At 40.2% G+C, this 22,226-nt stretch overlaps 4 protein-coding genes and 1 long non-coding RNA gene across 5 annotated transcripts in view; 3 read left to right on the plus strand and 2 right to left on the minus strand.

Moving 5' to 3' along the window:
* The window catches only part of LOC114444837 (NACHT, LRR and PYD domains-containing protein 3-like), a 383,662-nt gene that overhangs the window by 261,121 nt on the left and 100,315 nt on the right, over positions 1–22,226 (plus strand). The gene's annotated exons all lie outside the window — the stretch shown is intronic.
* LOC114432357 (H-2 class I histocompatibility antigen, Q9 alpha chain-like) overlaps positions 1–22,226 on the plus strand; it is a 267,348-nt gene that overhangs the window by 195,572 nt on the left and 49,550 nt on the right. The window lies entirely within an intron of this gene.
* Positions 1–22,226, minus strand: part of LOC114432368 (gastrula zinc finger protein XlCGF17.1-like) — a 216,880-nt gene that overhangs the window by 152,384 nt on the left and 42,270 nt on the right. The window lies entirely within an intron of this gene.
* LOC114432402 (uncharacterized) lies at positions 7,889–21,437 on the minus strand. Its single transcript, XR_003670271.1, has 3 exons — positions 21,418–21,437; positions 20,736–21,342; positions 7,889–7,920 (listed from the first exon to the last, which is right to left on the minus strand). It is a non-coding gene; the product is annotated as an uncharacterized LOC114432402 (long non-coding RNA).
* Positions 9,652–12,833, plus strand: LOC114432362 (immunoglobulin lambda-1 light chain-like). Its single transcript, XM_028400352.1, has 6 exons — positions 9,652–9,694; positions 9,769–10,074; positions 10,473–10,529; positions 12,058–12,366; positions 12,440–12,511; positions 12,589–12,833. Exons 1-6 carry the CDS (start codon positions 9,652–9,654, stop codon positions 12,696–12,698), a joined length of 897 nt encoding a protein of 298 aa, XP_028256153.1. The 3' UTR covers positions 12,699–12,833.

The raw sequence follows: 22,226 nt of genomic DNA on the forward strand, positions 1-22,226 counted from the left end.
TTATTTTTCATGTTCTTTGACTCTGTCTTTACACATGCTGTCATAAAGGACACACCATGTTCTGCTTCTTCTTTTTATAATCATCAAAGTTGATAACCTGATGTGTCTTTTACACATTTAACATGACCAGCAGGTGGCAGAAGAGACTCAGAAACAAGGAGCCTATAGGCCGACTAGCTTACCTTTAAATCTTCTGCCTGACTTTGTATCAACGTGACATCATCTTATTTTCTTTCAGGGCTTCTTGGTACTTTTTAAGTCTTCTTGGTGTATTGAAATATTCTCATTGTGCAGTTACAGCATCACTGAAATGAATTGTTGATCTTTGTTGTTAACAGGAACATGGGAATCTGAAGCAGTCTGTCCTGTTTTTATATCTGATGTCTTGATGTGTGGCTCACCTGAACATCTGATAAGAGACTAAAACTATCAGGAGGATGCTGCCAAGCCACCACAGACAGTTTGTCCTGCAACAACAGCAACAAGTGTTTGTCCTCACAAGTGTGTGAACTGCAGGAGAAGCACGCTTGTGATAAGCACTGCAAAACATGCCCCATGATCTGCATGAGCCTCTGACTTCTGTGACTGGACCAGTGGTTTGCACTTTTGTCCACTAGGTGGAGCCACATGCTCAGAAAGGCTCAGCTCTTGCCTCCTTTCCCATCCACAAAGCATGCTTCAAAAACATATGTATGTGTGTAAATATATATGAATAGTAGTTTATAACACAACATGTGTGGGTGTGTGATGACACAGTTTTCAGTCTGGTTAGTAACAAGTTAGTCATTAATAAGTCCAATTAGTCCAAACCCTCATCTCTCCTGTTCTCCAGCCTTCCTCACCACCACCAGGTCTAGACACACACAAACGCCAAACTGTGGTAATACCAGATATCATGGCATCATCAACTCTTCATAAGAATTCTTTTCTTTCTTTTTATATCTTTTCTTTTCTATTAGCAGTGATCAGTCTCATCTGAAGCTCCTCCTTCATGGTGTGGTTACAAACCACAGCACCCAGCAGTCTTATCTGAGGGCAGCAGGGGCTGATGGGAGTTTTGAGCAGCTCGTCCTCGTTTGGCCTCAGCTGCATCAGAGCGTCACTTCTCTGTGAGTTCACCAGAGGAAACATGCTTCTCCTGCCGGCTGCTGCTCTCTGCTGTCTGTGTTCAGGTGAGTGTTTTCAGCCAATCAGGCGCTGACGAGCCGCACCTGTAACAATCACTGACCTCCACCTGTCTCTGCAGCGCTGGTTTCCATGGCAACAGATCTGATTCAGGACGATGCCTCGCTGACCAGGAGAGTTGGTGGAAATGTGTCCTTCAGCTGTGGAGGGTGCGGTAGCAGTGTGTACTGGTACCAGAAGAAAGACAAGGACACATTCAGACTGATTCTTTATATTCGATCAGATGGTTCCATAAATTCAGGCTACAATCATCCTCACAGAAATGATTTCTCAGCTGTACAAACACAGAAGGGCTGGGAGCTGGAGCTCAAGACAGTTAAAGAGGATCATTCAGCCACCTACTACTGCTCCTGTTGGACTGGGTCCCACAGTGAGAGATTATGCGAGCAGCCTGAACAAAAACCAGCAGAGAACAGAAAACCACATCAGCTTCATGTTTCACCTCCATCTCAGACTCAAACACACTCAAAGAGCTCTGAAGCGTCGAAAGCTGCACAAATCCATGTTTGATCCCAACAAAGGAAGGAATGAGTCCATGTGACCAGAGGGGACGCTGACTGGGAGTCTTCCAGTCGGAGCTTCACATGTTAACAGAGGAAGTTTAGAATCAGCAGGAAAAAGGTGATTGATGAGGACGCTGTGATGGTTTTTACAAACATGGAGATTTTCAGTGTCTCTGTTTTACACAGACGTTCCTGCAACATGGAATTCTGACAGAATTCTGCCTCCTGATTGGATCCTTCACTCAGCAGGTTTTTGTATGAGCCTGTTTCACTGTGTGGGTGAAGATCTTTGGTCCTGGAACTAAACTGATAGTAACAGGTAAGAACTAACATTTATTTTTACTGTTGGAAATGTTGAAGCTGTTTAAAGTCACTTTCTTCATGAACTGTTTCTACTGAATCACATTTTTATTATTTTTATACTTTGTATAGAATTTATCACACAGCACACAGACAAAAAAAAATTTAATAAAAAAAATTAAATTGAGTTATTGTTTCTGCAGAATTATTTTAGTGTTTCATCATTTCAGTATTTTTTTCATCAGTAATAAATTAAAATATAAAATAAAGAAACCTGATGTGGTGCTACAATAAGAGGAAATAATTTGTACATATAAAAGATAAAAGATGACACATTTAAGATAAACATTAATATGTTTTACGTGTTAACACAGGTTCCATATTCATCAAAATTATACAACATATAAAAATAAATATTTTGCTTTTGTAAATGAAGTAAATGATGGTAAAAATATGTTATATATTTTTACCATATATATATGTTAAATGTGATCTGGTAAATATTTTATCTAGAATGTCCATCAATAATATTTAATGAACAGAAATGTATAATATTTGACATATCCACACATACTGCCCGTGTCGGCTTCAAGTTTATTTATTTAATGTTTATATTTCATGCTGTATTTATTTCATCCCTAATATGCAAATCGCTTCTTAAAATACAAATCATGAACGTACACAGTCCTTCTCTGGTTAACTATAAACCTCATCACTACATCCAGTGGTAAAACAGACGTGAGCCCTTTTGTTGCTGCTGTCAGCTTCAAGGAGACATAAATACAGCATGAACTGAATAAATATGAATTAAAATGGAGGAAACCTTTATTTGACCCACAATGCAGACATTAAATAAATAAATGTAATATTAAATAAATACATGAGGCAATAAATGAATGAATAACATGCCACCGTATGAACGATCTGGCACCGACTGGCCTTTTGTTATGATGACTATTATAGTAAAATATTGAGACATAACTTCAAATATGCGGCATGGTGATTTAAATCATGTTTCATACATAAATCTGACAAATTAAAACAATTTACAGATTTTTAAGTGATTAAATAATATGTATTATATGTGACAGATTCATTATAAAGCAGTTTTGCTATTTGTTACATGTGTGTAAACTTTATATATAACTTCATATTATAACAGTGGATTTGTCATAATAACCAGTTGTAGGTCAGCTACAGTTTATAGTTAAATATCAGAAGGTCTGTCATAAATTGAAGTTTTATTTGCTTTTAGCTTCCTTTAAGATTCAGACTTGCTTGTTCTTATGTGACAGAACATTTTAGACATCAGATGCGTCATGTGACATGTCCTCCAACATTCCAAGACGTGCATGTTAGGTTCATTGTCTCCAATTGACAAATAGACTCCAGTAGTACAGGACAAGTTCAGGACTAATTTAAATGATTTAAATTCCCTATCCCCCTCACAGCATGATGGAGCTGCTGCACTGAGAGACTGATGATTGTGTGTCTGTGTTGTGTAGCCTCAGAGCAGCAGGTGGTGAAGCCCGTGGTGAACGTGTACCCAGCAGCACCCACAGGCCGTCCTGAGGGGAGCAGCTCCCTGCTGTGTCTGGCCTCAGACATGTTGCCTCCTCTGGTCCGCTTCTCCTGGAAACGACAGAAGGAGAACGGCCCGCTGGAGGAGCTGCATCCTGCTGAGGGAGAGCAGCTGGAGCTCAGAGAGACGGGACACAGCGCCGCCATCTTGTTTGTCCAGCAGCAGGAGAGCAGCAGTTATAAGTACAGCTGTTTTGTGAACCATGAGGGGGTCAGAGTGAAGGCCCAAACAGAGCAAGGTAATGAACATGTTCATGAGATGTTGAGCAGAGAGCAGAGGACCTTTGTAAATATGTGACTCTTCTGTTTCAGAGCTTCCAGCTGCAGCTTCCTGTCCTCCAGAGAGAGAACCTGCAGACCTGCCAGCTGTGCAGCTCACTGACTGTAAGACCCATTCAGGATGAAGATGTTCACATCCTACCACAGTCAGAGAATGACCTGTCTGTCTGTGTGTCTGTGTGTCAGGGTCCTTCCAGTCTCAGTGCAGGGTGAAGCTGCTCCTGCTGATCTACACTGTGCTGATAGTGAAGAGTCTGCTGTACTGCTGTGGACTCTCTCTGCTGATGATCGGCTGACTGCTCGTCCTCCATCACATCATCCATCACTGTCCTCAGAGTCCATCAGTGATCACATGATGCTCTTTTTTCTCTTTGTACTAAAACTTTGAGTCAGTATAAAACTGAAACTGACTTCCTGTCTGCTTCGATCTTTCTGCATTTATACTTTACTTTTTATCACAAAGTGTCTTCACATTATTTCACTGTCGTTTCACAGTAAAGCTGATCCATCATGTTGCTGCCTGGCAGTCATGTGACCATGGTTGTCAAGCAGCAGGTGCAGAGCAGGATGTGATAAAAATCAAAGGATGAAACCACACGGCTGTTGTGTGTGTTCAGCGTGGTGTATGTGTGTGTTAATCCTCTTCTATAAATCTGCACGCCGACGAATGCTGTTTTCTTCACAGTGACATAAAATGAGAAAATGTTTGAATGTTTTATCTGCACACATGTGCTCTCTGTGAGCTGTCTTCAGACTCTCTGCAGCTCTGTCACTTTCTGATATTAATAAACTCTTTCAGATCTGATGTTTTGTATCCAAACACATTTTCTGTGATTGATTAATTGTTGAAAACACTGAGTGCAGACTGATCTGTTTAATGAGCATGCAGTGAGCAGGAAATGAGGCAGGTTGAGGACTTCCTGGAATGATTCTGTAACCGTCACAGTGAAACCCACAGAAACCCACGGAGCCATCTGATTGGCTGCTTTCTGTCCTAATAACCACTGAGATCACACTGATATCTGCAGCTGTTCCTCCATCTCTCTCTACACTAATAATCCTCTTGTTCATAAACAGTAGATGTAGCATTAAGCATCAGTGCCCTCAAGTGGTCACTGTCAGGTACAACATGTTGTCTGTGAAGGTGAGAGTATGAACCAGAGGTACAACTGACCTGTGATGTCATCACAAGACCAACAGCTCTCTTTAACAGACCAAGAGAAGAGTGATGTCACAAGCAGACCTAACAGGCCTGTTTAAGACAAGTGGAGAATGATGTCATAATCAGAGCAACACATGAAGTAAAGACATGTATGAATGACTGTGGTCAAAGAAAGAAATGATTGAAGTCAATAGAAAATGAGAGTAAATGTTGCTGCTGTCCTTCACTCTGACTGGAGACAGGAGCTGTATAATCATCATTGTAACAATAAGAAAAAAGCAGCACACCAGTCACATGATCATGTTGTACAGTAATGAGTGGAAACAAAAAGCAGGAGAGGAGGAAACACAATTTTTAGCTCAAGTGCTGCCACCTAGTGTCAATATGTGGTATTAATTCTACTACATATTCCACCTTTAACTCACTGCCATATATACTGTGCCATGTGTGAAGTGATAATAAAAATGTGAATGTGAATGTGTTGTATATTAACAACAACACCTGTGCACTTTTAACCCACACTTTTGCACAATCGCCAACCCTGCCCACAGCTCCTGTTGATGACCTCGTAAGCACTTTCACTTGCAACCTTGGAGACATGCCACACTGGTTAAAACTCAAAACACAATCTGCACACAGACAGAAGACAGAAGGCGAAAAACTATGCTCCAATCCTAAAACCATCCTATTTCTCAGAGATTATCCATAGGAAGAGCGACAATGCTCACACATTGTCAGCATCATCAGTCTTAAAAATAACGCAATGAATTTGCATCATTTCTCACACTTAGAGTGTTAAAAGTAAGACAAACACTTTGCAGCTCTAGCTCCAGCAAAACCACAATGTCACTTGTGCTTCTCACCACCGCCAGTTGACCTGGCACATTTAACCTCCTACAGCACTGACAGAAACTACTAAACGACTAAAAACTAAAACATGCTCCCTGCAAAATCTAACATAAACAATTTTCACTGCATAGCTTCACGTGTGCAGATAGTAAACAATTCTCCTCAGTCAGGGCACTTTTCCCAAGCCCTGACAACTGCATTCATTACAACTCTTCAAAAACAATCTAACCTGGACATGGAAAAGGTTAGACATCAAATGACGAACCTTACTTTTCTTATTTATTTTTTCATAATCAACAACAACAATTATTTTTCACAACAACAAAGTCTACTTAACACAGCTATGACAACTGCCTGTTTATTCAATACAGTGTCAATGAAAGCACAAGCCGATTCCACGACAATGTTTACATACTTCAGTTATGTTGTTATGACTGACAGCTCACAGAACACATGTGTCATCACTACACCCCCACAAGCACAATAAGCACAGTCAAACCAAAACAACACATTTGTGGATCCACGACTCACCCAGCTGATGGAAAGCTCATCCTCTGGACTGACCACCGGTGCCTCTCCTTGCCGTTTTCTCCATACACCAACAACGTGATTCTCTGGAATCCAGCACGAACACACAAACGCTCTGCTTCGTATCACACCGTAAATCCACTCCTTAGCAGTCTTCAGCGGTTGTTTGTGGACCCCGGCAGATCCAGTTAGCACTATAGCCGCTAATGCTAGCTCCCGGTTGCCTGCAAAGCTCCAACATCCGAGATTGCTTCTACCGCTAGCGTCAGCGCAAAATGTCCCTCGTAGAGAACAATATATTTCCCACAGTCGACTGTATCCTGCGAGGCTCCAGGTACATTCACAGAGCGTATTATTGTCCATTAGCTTCGAAGCAACTAGCATGCGTGTACAGCAGCGACAAGGCGTGGTGACAACAACAGTCACATGTTCTAAGGGTAGTCATTCAGACCATACGAGCCTCCGAGCGCTGAACTGCATCATTCTGGCTTCTGAACACTCGCTTACTAAGGCCTTGTCCACACGACTCGGCCGTTTGGAAACCCGAATACGCTCATTTTAAAACCGGCTCCCATACTTGATATATCTGTGTGGTAACTGTGGAAATTGGAAGAATTGTATAGTTGCCTGCCTGTCCACTAGGTGGCGTTTGGTAGAGTTGTTACCAGTTGGGTGTAAACAAAACAGAATTCTACTGCAGCTGGCACCCAAAATGTTGCATTACTGCCATCTTCTGGATTCAAAGAGACAAACACTTTAAAAAAATAGGTATAAAACCCTCAACCTATCACAAACCTCCGAAACCCGGGGGGCCAGGACACCCCCCTCTTCTCCTCCAGCCCTTCAGGACTTCAGATCTTCTGCCTTTGCGCTTCACCCTCCAGGAATCGAACCTGGCTCTTTAAGGGCACAAATCACTCCCTTTACCACCTGAGCCACTCGCCCAGATGTCTCAGTCAGCCTTTCACTCTTCACAGTCCCACAGAACAACACACCACTCACTTAACCCTCTGAGCCATTCGTTCAGATGCTTGGATTTCTTCTCGGCTCATATACCGTCCATGCTCCCTGAAACTACCGTTTTATAATTATATCTTACATATATAAGATCCACAACATATCAAAAGTAAAGAATGAAAAAAAGGGAGTTAAGAAAATAACATCACTAAGTATCAATAAATCCTGGAAACCAAAATCATTTCTCCCATGGAGAAACATTGTTTACTGTCACCATGACAACAGTTACATTACAAATATCCATAGATTAGACTGAACTGTAATCGATCAGCAGAGTTGAGAAAACATGTCAACTTGGTTAGGATGATTCAGATGTGCAACAAGCTGTAGTGAATTTTAACTTATTATTGGCTGAAGGAGCAAGAAAAAAAATCAGACTTTATTCTTTGTCTGACTGCATGTGATGTTTTTTTTTTTTTTTACTTTAAAACATAAATATATGAAATGTTGATTCTCAAACCTGTGATCGTTCATTACAGGAAAGCTGTGCTCAACAAAGCAGCGTGTTGAACGCACCTCAAGCTGTTTTAATCTATGGCAAAACGGGCACACTGGCACTTTGATGGCTAATCACACGATCACTTCAGGGGAACAAATAAGGCACAAGCATGCACACACACACACACAGCTGCTGTTCACCTCAACAATCTCACACACTCCTCAACTGACACAGCCCTCTATTTTTTTAAATCAATATATGTACAGCCCAACAGTATATTTGTCTATTCAAATGTACTGAGATCAGCTGACACACACACACACATAAAAGTATATAAAAGTATTGAAAAGACTCTGTGAATAAAGCTGTTAAACTGTGAACTCTGAACTTTGTTAAAACCTGACATTCAAGGCAAGTTTGCAGATTGTATTACTTCATGTAAGCACCTATTTACACGATCTACCATCCATACAAACCTGAACAATAGGATCTATTAGTAAACACACAGAAGAAAAAAGTGAAGGGAAATGTCTTTACTGGATTTTTATATTTAAATTGGATTATTTTCCATGTTCTTTGACTCAGTCTTTACACATGTTGTCCTAAAGGACACACCATGTTCTGCTTCTTCTTTTTATAATCATCAAAGTTGATAACCTGAAGTGTCTTAAACATTTAACAAATAAATTCACTAAATTGTGACAATTAAACTAAAGAAATGATGCTGTTATGCTATATGACCAGCAGGTGGCGGAAGAGACTCAGAAACAAGGAGCCTATAGGCCGACTAGCTTGGCTGCTGACAGTTGGTATGGCAGGAGCCTCTCCATATGATCCTTAGATACTTACCTTTAAATCCTCTGCCTGACTTTGTATCAACGTGACATCATCATCTTATTTTCTTTCAGGGCTTCTTGGTACGTTTTTGAAGTCTTCTTGGTGTATTGAAATATTCTCATTGTGCAGTTACAACATCACTGAAATTAATTGTTTAATTGTAATCTTTGTTGTTAACAGGAACATGGGAATCTGAAGCAGTCTGTCCTGTTTTTATATCTGATGTCTTGATGTGTGGCTCACCTGAACATCTGATAAGAGACTAAAACCATCAGGAGGACGCTGCCAAGCCACCACAGACAGTTTGTCCTGCAACAACAGCAACAAGTGTTTGTCCTCACAAGTGTGTGAACTGCAGGAGAAGCACGCTTGTGATAAGCACTGCAAAACATGCCCCATGATCTGCATGAGCCTCTGACCTCTGTGACTGGGCCAGTGGTTTGCACTTTTGTCCACTAGGTGGAGCCACATGCTCAGACAGGCTCAGCTCTTGCCTCCTTTCCCATCCACAAAGCATGCTTCAAAAACATATGTATGTGTGTAAATATATATGAACAGTAGTTTATAACACAACATGTGTGGGTGTGTGATGACACAGTTTTCAGTCTGGTTAGTAACAAGTTAGTCATTAATAAGTTCAATTAGTCCAAACCCTCATCTCTCCTGTTCTCCAGCCTTCCTCACCACCACCAGGTCTAGACACACACAAACGCCAAACTGTGGTAATACCAGATATCATGGCATCATCAACTCTTCATAAGAATTCTTTTCTTTCTTTTTATATCTTTTCTTTTCTATTAGCAGTGATCAGTCTCATCTGAAGCTCCTCCTTCATGGTGTGTTTACAAACCACAGCACCCAGCAGTCTTATCTGAGGGCAGCAGGGGCTGATGGGAGTTTTGAGCAGCTCGTCCTCGTTTGGCCTCAGCTGCATCAGAGCGTCACTTCTCTGTGAGTTCACCAGAGGAAACATGCTTCTCCTGCCGGCTGCTGCTCTCTGCTGTCTGTGTTCAGGTGAGTGTTTCCAGCCAATCAGGCGCCGACGAGCCGCACCTGTAACAAACACTGACCTCCACCTGTCTCTGCAGCGCTGGTTTCCATGGCAGCAGATCTGATTCAGGAAGATGCCTCGCTGACCAGGAGAGTCGGTGGAAATGTGTCCTTCAGCTGTGGAGGGTGCGGTAGCAACAGCTATGTGTACTGGTACCAGAAGAAAGACAACGACAAATTCAGACTGATTCTTTATATTCGATCAGATGGTTCCATAAATTCAGGTTACAATCATCCTCAAAAAAATGATTTCTCAGCTGTAAAAACACAGAAGGGCTGGGAGCTGGAGCTCAAGACAGTTAAAGAGGATCATTCAGCCACCTACTACTGCTCCTGTTGGTTGAGTGGAAGTTCCCACAGTGAGAGATTATGCGAGCAGCCTGAACAAAAACCAGCAGAGAACAGAAAACCACATCAGCTTCATGTTTCACCTCCATCTCAGACTCAAACACACTCAAAGAGCTCTGAAGCATCGAAAGCTGCACAAATCCATGTTTGATCCCAACAAAGGAAGGAATGAGTCCATGTGACCAGAGGGGACACTGACTGGGAGTCTTCCAGTCGGAGCTTCACATGTTAACAGAGGAAGTTTAGAATCAGCAGGAAAAAGCTGATGATGAAGACGCTTCGATGTTTTTTACAAACATGGAGATTTTCAGTGTCTCTGTTTTACACAGACGTTCCTCCAACATGGAATTCTGACAGAATTCTGCCTCCTTCACTCAGCAGGTTTTTGTATGAGCCTGTTTCACTGTGTGGGTGAAGATCTTTGGTCCTGGAACTAAACTGATAGTAACAGGTAAGAACTAACATTTATTTTTACTGTTGGAAATGTTGAAGCTGTTTAAAGTCACTTTCTTCATGAACTGTTTCTACTGAATCACATTTTTATTATTTTTATACTTTGTATAGAATTTATCACACAGCACACGGACAGAAAAAAATTAATAAAAAAAATTAAATTGAGTTATTGTTTCTGCAGAATTATTTTAGTGTTTCATCATTTCAGTATTTTTTTTCGTCAGTAATAAATTAAAATATAAAATAAAGAAACCTGACGTGGTGCTACAATAAGAGGAAATCATTTGTACATATAAAAGATAAAAGATGACACATTTAAGATAAACATTAATATGTTTTACATGTTAACACAGGTTTCATATTCATCAAAATTATACAACATATAAAAATACATATTTTGCTTTTGTAAATGAAGTAAATGATGGTAAAAATATGTTATATATTTTTACCATATATATATGTTAAATGTGATCTGGTAAATATTTTATCTAGCATGTCCATCAATAATATTTAATGAACAGAAATGTATAATATTTGACATATCCACACATACTGCCCGTGTCTGCTTCAAGTTTATTTATTTAATGTTTATATTTCATGCTGTATTTATTTCATCCCTAATATGCAAATCGCTTCGTAAAATACAAATCATGAACGTACACAGTCCTTCTCTGGTTAACTATAAACTTCACTACATCCAGTGGTAAAACAGACGTGAGCCCTTTTGTTGCTGCTGTCAGCTTCAAGGAGACATAAATACAGCATGAACTGAATAAATATGAATTAAAATGGAGGAAACCTTTATTTGACCCACAATGCAGACATTAAATAAATAAATGTAATATTATATAAATACATGAGGCAATAAATGAATGAATAACATGCCACCATATGAACGATCTGGCACCGACTGGCCTTTTGTTATGATGACTATTATAGTAAAATATTGAGACATAACTTCAAATATGCAGTATGGTGATTTAAATCATGTTTCATACATAAATCTGACAAATTAATTAAATTTACAGATTTTTAAGTGATTAAATAATATGTATTATATGTGACAGATTCATTATAAAGCAGTTTTGTTATTTGTTACATGTGTGTAAACTTTATATATAACTTCATATTATAACAGTGGATTTGTCATAATAACCAGTTGTAGGTCAGCTACAGTTTATAGTTAAATGTCAGAAGCTCTGTCATAAATAAACTTTTATTTGCTTTTAGCTTCCTTTAAGTTCAGAATTTTTTATGTGCTTGTTCTTATATTTAGTCATCAGATGCGTCATGTGACATGTCCTCCAACATTCCAAGACGTGCATGTTAGGTTCATTGTCTTTGTCTTTCTGTGGCAGCCCTGTGATAGACTGGCCACCCATCAACGCCTGTCTCCAATTGACAAATATACTCCAGTAGTACAGGACAAGTTCAGGAATGATTTAATTCCCCTATCACCTTCACAGCATGACGTAGCTGCTGCACTGACAGGCTGATGATTGTGTGTCTGTGTTGTGTAGCCTCAGAGCAGCAGGTGGTGAAGCCTGTGGTGAGCGTGTACCCAGCAGCACCCACAGGTCGTCCTGAGGGGAGCAGCTCCCTGCTGTGTCTGGCCTCAGACATGTTGCCTCCTCTGGTCCGCTTCTCCTGGAAAAGACAGAAGGAGAACGGCTCGCTGGAGGAGCTGCATCCTGCTGAGGGAGAGCAGCTGGAGCTCAGAGAGACGGGACACAGCGCCGCCATCTTGTTTGTCCAGCAGCAGGAGAGCAGCAGTTATAAGTACAGCTGTTTTGTGAACCATGAGGGGGTCAGAGTGAAGGCCCAAACAGAGCAAGGTAATGAACATGTTCATGAGATGTTGAGCAGAGAGCAGAGGACCTTTGTAAATATGTGACTCTTCTGTTTCAGAGCTTCCAGCTGCAGCTTCCTGTCCTCCAGAGAGAGAACCTGCAGACCTGCCAGCTGTGCAGCTCACTGACTGTAAGACCCATTCAGGATGAAGATGTTCACATCCCACCACAGTCAGAGAATGACCTGTCTGTCTGTCTGTGTGTCAGGGTCCTTCCAGTCTCAGTGCAGGGTGAAGCTGCTCCTGCTGCTCTACACTGTGCTGATAGTGAAGAGTCTGCTGTACTGCTGTGGACTCTCTCTGCTGATGATCGGCTGACTGCTCGTCCTCCATCACATCATCCATCACTGTCCTCAGAGTCCATCAGTGATCACATGATGCTCTTTTTTTCTCTTTGTACTAAAACTTTGAGTCAGTATAAAACTGAATCTGACTTCCTGTCTGCTTCGATCTTTCTGCATTTATACTTTACTTTTTATCACAAAGTGTCTTCATATTATTTCACTGTTGTTTCACAGTAAAGCTGATCCATCATGTTGCTGCCTGGCAGTCATGTGACCATGGTTGTCAAGCAGCAGGTGCAGAACAGGATGTGATAAAAATCAAAGAATGAAACCAGACGGCTGTTGTGTGTGTTCAGCGTGGTGTATGTGTGTGTTAATCCTCTTCTATAAATCTGCATTCCGACGACTGCTGTTTCCTTCACAGTGACATAAAATGAGAAAATGTTTGAATGTTTTATCTGCACACGTGCTCTCTGTGATTTGATGATGAATGAATGGTTTCAATGTGAGTAGATGAGGAAATTAACCTACAGCTGTCTTCAGAATCTCTGCAGCTCTGTCACTTTCTGATATTAATAAACTCTTTCAGATCTGATATTTTGTATCCAAACACATTTTCTGTGATTAATTAATTGTTGAAAACACTGAGTGCAGACTGATCTGTTTAAAGAGCATGCAGTGAGCAGGAAATGAGGCAGGTTGAGGACTTCCTGGAATGATTCTGTAACCGTCACAGTGAAACCCACAGAAACCCACGGAGCCGTCTGATTGGCTGCTTTCTGTCCTAATAACCACTGAGATCACACTGATATCTGCAGCTGTTCCTCCATCTCTCTCTACACTAATAATCCTCTTGTTAATAAACAGTAGATGTAGCATTAAGCATCACTGCCCTCAAGTGGTCACTGTCAGGTACTGCATGTTGTCTGTGAAGGTGAGAGTATGAACCAGAGGTACAATGTAAATGCCTGCTTGTCACCAAGGACACGTCACCATCAAAGCAGGAATGAGGATCAAGCTGAGAACCTTACAGTTAGTGGACTACCACTCTTCCACCTGAGCCACAGCTGCCTGACCTGTGATGTCATCACAAGGCCAACGAGAAGCAACACGGTCAGTAAACAGTGATGTCACAACCCAACCAAGCAGCTCTCTTTAACACAGCAACTGACCTGTGATGTCATCACAAGACCAACAGCTCTCTTTAACAGACCAAGAGAAGAGTGATGTCACAAGCCGACCTAACAGGCCTGTTTAAGACAAGTGGAGAATTATGTCATAATCAGAGCAACACATGAAGTAAAGACATGTATGAATGACTGTGGTCAAAGAAAGAATTGATTGAAGTCAATAGAAAATGAGAGTAAATGTTGCTGCTGTCCTTCACTCTGACTGGAGACAGGAGCTGTATAATCATCATTTAACAATAAGAAGAAAGCAGCACACCAGTCACATGATCATGTTGTACAGTAATGAGTGGAAACAAAAAGCAGGAGAGGAGGAAACACAACTTTTAGCTCAAGTGCTGCCACCCAGTGTCAATATGTGGTATTAATTCTGACTACATATTCCACCTTTAACTCACTGCCATATATACTGTGCCATGTGTGAAGTGATAATAAAAATGTGAATGTGATTTATTGTAAAGAACTTTACTTATTATCTCTATTATAAGTGTGTGTGTGTGTGTGTGTGTGTTTGATGGAGTGTGTAATGTCTGCTCAGTATTATTGATACTGCTGTGTGTGATCTGAAAACTGATCAAACTGTGATGTGTCTGATGTTGACAGAAGAATCAGAGGTTGCATCTAAATGATGATGTCATATGGTCCCTAAAAAGGAGTCACAGTGGCTCTGTCTCCTTCCTGCCTCACCTGCAGACAATCCTCCAATCAGACGCCTGTTTCCACAGCCCTCATCAGCCCTGCACTGTCAGCACATCTGCATGTAGCTGCCTGCTGTGTGGACTCTGACCTCTTCCTGCTCTCTGCTTTGTCCATGTTTACATCAAACTGCGTCAAGTGTCCTCCTCCCTCCTTCTGGACACACACAGCATGACAGTGTACAGCTGTGCTCCTCCATGCACACACACTGAATCTACTGAATGTCAGCACAGGTCAAGAAGAGAATCACATGTCAGACAGTCAGATCCACCTTTAAAGGTGAGGTAAGAGAAACCTATTTGTCAACTGTCCATACTCCAGTCCGGCAGGTGGCGGTAATGCACCAGTAAACTGAAGACGAAGAAGAGGAGGAAGAAGGAGGACGAGGAAAAACAAAGCGACAGCAGAAGCTGAACAGAAGTGTAACTACTGTGAGTGTTTTATCACATCTGAATGGCTGCTGCTGAGTTGCTGAGAGGTTTTATCAGCGAGCGGCTAACTGCTGCTGCTGCTGAAATATTGGGAGCGTTTGAACAAACTATCGTCCAGTACGAGGAAGAGATGGACCGTCAGTGCAAACTGCTGGATGTCCTCCTGAAGCCTGAGATCAAGATACACAGAACAGGTATGTAAACATGACAATGTCACGGAACAACAACGTCTCTGTTTGAAAAGAGTGCACATTCAGCACATAGTGTTTCTAACAGGAGGACACTGACTTCATGACTTGAAGCTACAGATGTGTCCCTCCAGCTTTACTCTCTCTGCTTCAGCTCATCAGAGCTCTGTGCTTCGTTTATTCACTGTTGAAAACTACTGAGCAGCTGCTGTTATTTCCCAGTTAGCATCAGAGATTAACCGACTGATCGGCCATGACCGGCGTCCGCAGATCAGCAGATATGACGATTTTACGCCCGATAAATGCACTCGCGCACAAACCTTAGCTTAGCTTAGTTTAGCTTAGCGTAGTCAATGTTCAGTCTATCCAACATGAGCAACATGGTGAAGACGCTCGCACATTACCACCGTGTACGTCGTCAGTTGTTGAGCTGTGAATTATCGATGTAGCCCAAGTTGATAAACAGTACAGCACTGATATGATCCATTACATGTTGGCTGGTAGCTGAATTCCACGCAGTGCCGTGGTGCACACACCTCCACAGACCACAGCCAGGTTAAGACCTGACAGCTTAACATCCACAGAAGTTTTGTGGCTCCTGTCTGCCAATGACAGACACAGACAGCAGTATTATTTAAACAAAGTCCATGATTTGGTTCCTGGGGGTCAGGAATCAAGACTAACTCATTTACAGCACTTATAAACTACCTGATCACAGCTAGCAGATGCTAATTTTATAATGATCCCACAGAATGTTCCCGTTGAACATGCTGTTACATGCTGGCCGACATCACTATGTTCATTGTTACTCCTGAAATGATGAAAAATTGAATTTTGGGGAAGAAAAATTCCTGGTTTGTACAAAAAAAACGTGTTGAGATACACCTGCATTACATCAATATCACACCAAGGTGACAACCAGTTAATTTGGGCACCAGTCCATCACACTAGCCGATCAGACAGATGCTGATTTTATCAGCCTGTGCCTGTGTGTGTGTGTATGTGCACGGGGCAGCTATTTATTGTGTTTGATAAAAGAACAAAGTAAAGACCTGTTCTATAGGAAAGGTGACCTTGAATGACTTCTGCTATGATCTGCTGCTGTATAGAAAATAGCTGCCCCCTATATAATGGCAGGGAAACACTGGTAAGTATGGAATATAATGTAACAACAGTAGTTAGTAGTGTGTGAATGTCCCACACTGGGAAGCCTAATATTTTGTTATTGCACCCTAAGTTAGACTTGCTGAATGTCTGTTGACACGATATTACTGAAAAGCTGATTGTATTTCTATGTTAGAATTTTCTGTAAATACATCTCTCTGTGTGCTGTGAACCTTCTGACCCTTTGCCCTGCAGATCTCTCTCAACAACACAGTTTTAAAGTGGAGGATGTTCTGGCTGACCAGCAGCTCTGTAACCAGAGGAAGAACTCCATTCTGGACCAGGATGAACCAGTACCTCCACAGGTTAAAGAGGAACAGCAGGAAGTCTGCACCAGTCATGAAGGAGAGCAGCATGTACTGAAAGAGGAGACTGATCCCTCTATAGTAACTGCTGCTTATGCTGGACCAGAACCAAACCATGACATGGTTCTCTCTCACAACGCTCCTCAAGGTAAAATGTCTCTAAAAGGTGAAACCTGTGGAAAATCCTTTCAATATCAGAACTTAACATTAGAAGTGTTTTTTTTCTCTTTGTCAGAACCTGAATGTCCACCTTTAAAGGTGAGGTAAGAGAAACCTATTTGTCAACTGTCCACACTCCAGTCCGGCAGGTGGCGGTAATGCACCAGTAAACTGAAGACGAAGAAGAGGAGGAAGAAGGAGGACGAGGAAAACAAAGCGACAGGTTTTATCAGCGAGCGGCTAACTGCTGCTGCTGCTGAAATATTGGGAGCGTTTGAACAAACTATCGTCCAGTACGAGGAAGAGATGGACCGTCAGTGCAAACTGCTGGATGTCCTCCTGAAGCCTGAGATCAAGTTACACAGAACAGATTTGTCCTCCAGCTTTTCTCACATTAGTCTTTGTGTCCATTTGTCCCTCCAGGTCTCCCTCAACAACATGACTGTAAGGAGGAAGAGATCCTGTCTGACCAGCAGCTGTGTAACCAGGACAAAAGCTCCAGTCTTGGACCACTTGACCCGACTGTCATCCAATACAAAGAAAGAGATCAACCATCAGGACACCTGGGATACAGTTACACAGAACAGGTATGTGAACCGTGCAGGGGACAGTTCACCCCGGGTCTCCCAAATGGAACGGACAAGGGGGGAACGGGGATGTCTCCCTCTCCTGATAGTGTGCGTCATTGTGTGTTTGTGTATGAGGAGTGGAAAAAAAAACACACAAAATTTTTAATAGAAAAGGTGAATGTGGACTGGATTTTTTTAACCTTTATTACAGTCTTGGTCATGTCAAACATCAGTAAAAAAAATGACTTTGTTGCATTATTAGTTAGTAAGTTAGTAAGTTAGTAAGTTAGTAAGTAAGTTAGTAAGTAAGTTAGTAAGTTAGTAAGTTAGTTAGTAAGTTAGTAAGTTAGTAAGTAAGTTAGTAAGTTAGTAAGTAAGTTAGTAAGTAAGTAAGTAAGTTAGTAAGTTAGTAAGTAAGTTAGTAAGTTAGTAAGTAAGTTAGTAAGTAAGTTAGTAAGTTAGTAAGTAAGTTAGTTAGTAAGTAAGTTAGTAAGTGAGTTAGTAAGTGAGTTAGTAAGTTAGTAAGTAAGTTAGTAAGTAAGTTAGTAAGTAAGTTAGTAAGTAAGTTAGTAAGTAAGTTAGTAAGTTAGTAAGTAAGTTAGTAAGTAAGTTAGTAAGTTAGTAAGTAAGTTAGTAAGTTAGTAAGTTAGTAAGTAAGTTAGTAAGTTAGTAAGTAAGTTAGTAAGTTAGTAAGTTAGTAAGTAAGTTAGTAAGTAAGTTAGTAAGTTAGTAAGTAAGTTAGTAAGTAAGTTAGTAAGTTAGTAAGTAAGTTAGTAAGTTAGTAAGTTAGTAAGTAAGTTAGTAAGTAAGTAAGTAAGTTAGTAAGTAAGTTAGTAAGTTAGTTAGTAAGTTAGTAAGTAAGTTAGTAAGTTAGTAAGTAAGTTAGTAAGTAAGTTAGTAAGTAAGTAAGTTAGTAAGTTAGTAAGTAAGTTAGTAAGTAAGTAAGTTAGTAAGTAAGTTAGTAAGTTAGTAAGTTAGTAAGTTAGTAAGTAAGTTAGTAAGTAAGTTAGTTAGTAAGTTAGTAAGTTAGTAAGTAAGTTAGTAAGTAAGTTAGTAAGTTAGTAAGTTAGTAAGTAAGTAAGTTAGTAAGTAAGTAAGTTAGTAAGTTAGTAAGTAAGTTAGTAAGTAAGTTAGTAAGTAAGTTAGTAAGTAAGTTAGTAAGTTAGTAAGTTAGTAAGTAAGTTAGTAAGTTAGTAAGTTAGTAAGTAAGTTAGTAAGTTAGTAAGTAAGTTAGTAAGTTAGTAAGTAAGTTAGTAAGTTAGTAAGTAAGTTAGTAAGTTAGTAAGTAAGTTAGTAAGTAAGTTAGTAAGTAAGTTAGTAAGTTAGTAAGTTAGTAAGTTAGTAAGTAAGTTAGTAAGTAAGTTAGTAAGTTAGTAAGTAAGTTAGTAAGTAAGTAAGTAAGTTAGTAAGTTAGTAGTAAGTAAGTAAGTTAGTAAGTTAGTAAGTAAGTAAGTTAGTAAGTTAGTAAGTAAGTTAGTAAGTTAGTAAGTAAGTTAGTAAGTTAGTAAGTAAGTTAGTAAGTTAGTAAGTAAGTTAGTAAGTAAGTTAGTAAGTTAGTAAGTAAGTTAGTAAGTAAGTAAGTTAGTAAGTAAGTAAGTAAGTTAGTAAGTAAGTAAGTTAGTAAGTAAGTAAGTAAGTTAGTAAGTTAGTAAGTAAGTAAGTTAGTAAGTTAGTAAGTAAGTAAGTTAGTAAGTAAGTAAGTATAAGTAAGTAAGTTAGTAAGTTAGTAAGTAAGTAAGTAAGTAAGTAAGTTAGTAAGTTAGTAAGTTAGTAAGTAAGTAAGTTAGTAAGTAAGTAAGTTAGTAAGTTAGTAAGTAAGTTAGTAAGTAAGTAAGTTAGTAAGTTAGTAAGTAAGTAAGTAAGTAAGTTAGTAAGTTAGTAAGTTAGTAAGTAAGTAAGTTAGTAAGTTAGTAAGTTAGTAAGTAAGTAAGTTAGTAAGTAAGTAAGTTAGTAAGTTAGTAAGTTAGTAAGTAAGTAAGTTAGTAAGTAAGTAAGTTAGTAAGTAAGTAAGTTAGTTAGTAAGTAAGTAAGTTAGTAAGTAAGTTAGTAAGTTAGTAAGTAAGTAAGTAAGTAAGTAAGTAAGTAAGTAAGTTAGTAAGTTAGTAAGTAAGTAAGTAAGTAAGTAAGTAAGTAAGTAAGTTAGTAAGTTAGTAAGTAAGTAAGTAAGTTAGTAAGTAAGTAAGTTAGTAAGTAAGTTAGTAAGTTAGTAAGTAAGTTAGTAAGTTAGTAAGTAAGTTAGTAAGTTAGTAAGTAAGTAAGTTAGTAAGTAAGTTAGTAAGTTAGTAAGTTAGTAAGTTAGTAAGTAAGATTACTGAAAGACTACTTTACTTTAAGCAAACATAACCAACACTTCTAAAACCCTCAACCTCTCACCACCTTTGGTGACATAACCCCCTGTTCACGAACCCCCGAAACTCGGGGGGCCAGGACGCCCCCCTCTTCTCCTCCGGTCCTTCCGGACTTCCGGATCTTCTGTCTTTGTTCTTCACCCTCCAGGAATCGAACCTGGCTCTTCAAGGGCACAAATCACTCCCTTTACCCCTTGCTTTACCACCTGAGCCACTCGCCCAGGCATTTGGACCTCCTCTCAGTCAGCCTTTCACTCTTCACAGTCCACCACTCACTTAACCTCTGAGCCATTCATTCAGATGCTTGGACTTCTTCTCAGCTCATATACTCCCTGAAACTACTGTTTGCCGTTTTGTCTTATTTCATACCTCAAGCTGCTCACTTGTGCTTTAACCTGCCCCTCAGGGACAAATAAAGGAATTCTGATCTCTTTGTAAACCTTGTTACTGTCATGGATGCATTTCAAATAAATAACATAAAAAGATCCTTGCTGTTCTAAAATGCACACCCTTAGTGTTATATTAATGCGCACCCTGATTTGAACTGTACATGATTGTTTACACAAATAATATCAGTAAGAAAAAAGTAACATTTATTTATTGTTTACACACATGGATGTTACAGTTTGTAATTATACTTAATACATAAGATCCACAACATATCAAAAGTAAAGGAGAAAAATAAAGGAGTTAAGAAAATAACATCACTAAGTATCAATAAATCCTGGAAACCAAAATCATTTCTCCCACAGAGAAACATTGTTCACTGTCACCATAACAACAGTTACAGTACAAAGATCCATAGATTAGACTGAACCGTAATTGATCAGCAGAGTTGAGAAACATGTTAACTTGGTTAGGATGATTCAGTTAGCTGTAGTGAATTTTAACTTATTATTGGCTGAAGGAGCAAGAAAAAAAATCAGACTTTATTCTTTGTCTGATTGATGTGATGGTTTTTTTTTGCTTTAAAACATAAATATATGAAATGTTGATTCTCAAACCTGTGATGCGTTGAACGCACCTCGTGCTGTTTTAATCTATGGCAAAACGGGCACACTGGCACTTTGATGGTTAATCACACGATCACTTCAGGGGAACAAATAAGGCACAAGCATGCACGCACACACACACACCTGTTCACCTCAACAATCTCACACACACCTTAACTGACACAGCCCTCTATTTTTTTAAATCAATATATGAACAGCCCAACAGTATATTTGTCTATTCAAATGTACTGAGATCAGCTGACACACACACACACAGACTTACAACAGTTAACTTTTTTTTGCCTCAGTCAAACTAAATGAATGATCTTTTGGTTCTTTTCAGTCACATCATATTCTGAATTATAGCAACAACACAACGCCAATATTCAACCACTGATGATGATGATGATGATGATTTGGCCTTTGAGAAATTAAAAGACAACAACTTAAAGAGCAGTTTTGGCCACAAAGCTAGGCGGAGACCAGATGATGCTGGTCCAGCAAGGTCTGGGTGAAGTTGTTGATCGGCCCAATGGCGCTGAGAGACATGGCGTTGTCCCGCCCCCACAGCAGGTTAGGACCAAACACAACAGCCAGGTTACTGTTGGTCATCTTGTTCACCTCACTGTTGGCTGACACCTAAACACACAAACACACACAGCTGTCAGAAACAGACGCACAAATGTGAAAGGAAGCGTGGTGTCAGAGCCGTACCTGTGCCAGGAATGTGATGATATCGCAGTGATGCGTAGTTCTCCTCAGACAGAGACTCCACGAGCGTCTTCATGACGGTCACCTGACTGTCACTGGATACAGCTGCAACCTATCAAATGCCACTGTGAATAACAATCCTAGAGAAACCACTGATTATTCAACTATATTCATGACTTCTTGGACTAATGGTCTTGACGTACAGGCCAAGTTGAAGATGTCGTTGTAAAGCTGGTAAGTGAGCAGCAGCTCGGGCAGTTCCCTCAGGAAGGTCTTCAGAATCACAGCAGCCAAGTGGACGTCTTCCATGTCTCTGAAATTCACTGCCTGGCCTGAAACCACAAAGCCGCTCAGCTGTAAGCCTTCTTTCTTCTACTTCATCTGAAAGAGCAAAAGCTGCACAAAACTCTGAAACACTAAAGATTCTGCAGGACGATGCTGAGGATGTCCTCTGAGTCTGTGGTGGCCAGTGCCATCATGTATGCTGTTGTCTGCTGGGGCAGTCTGAGGGTGAGGGACATACACAGACTCAACAGAATATTCAGGAAGGCCGGCCATGTTGTGGGAGAGGACCTGGACTCTCTGACAGAGGTGCGTCAGAGGAAGATGTCCAAAATAAAGACCATACTGGACTGTCCCTCCCACCCACTCCACACTGTGCTGACCAGCTACAGGAGCTCGTTCAGCAACAGACTCCGACTCAACGATGCACCACTGCCTGCCTGTCTTAATCAACTACTGAACTCTGAACTGTAACAGTCACTCAGACACTGTACATTCATGTCATGCTCTTTACCATGTAAAGGTTTTTA

The sequence above is a fragment of the Parambassis ranga genome, chromosome 2, assembly GCF_900634625.1.
Source record: "Parambassis ranga chromosome 2, fParRan2.1, whole genome shotgun sequence".
Lineage (NCBI taxonomy): Eukaryota > Metazoa > Chordata > Actinopteri > Ambassidae > Parambassis > Parambassis ranga.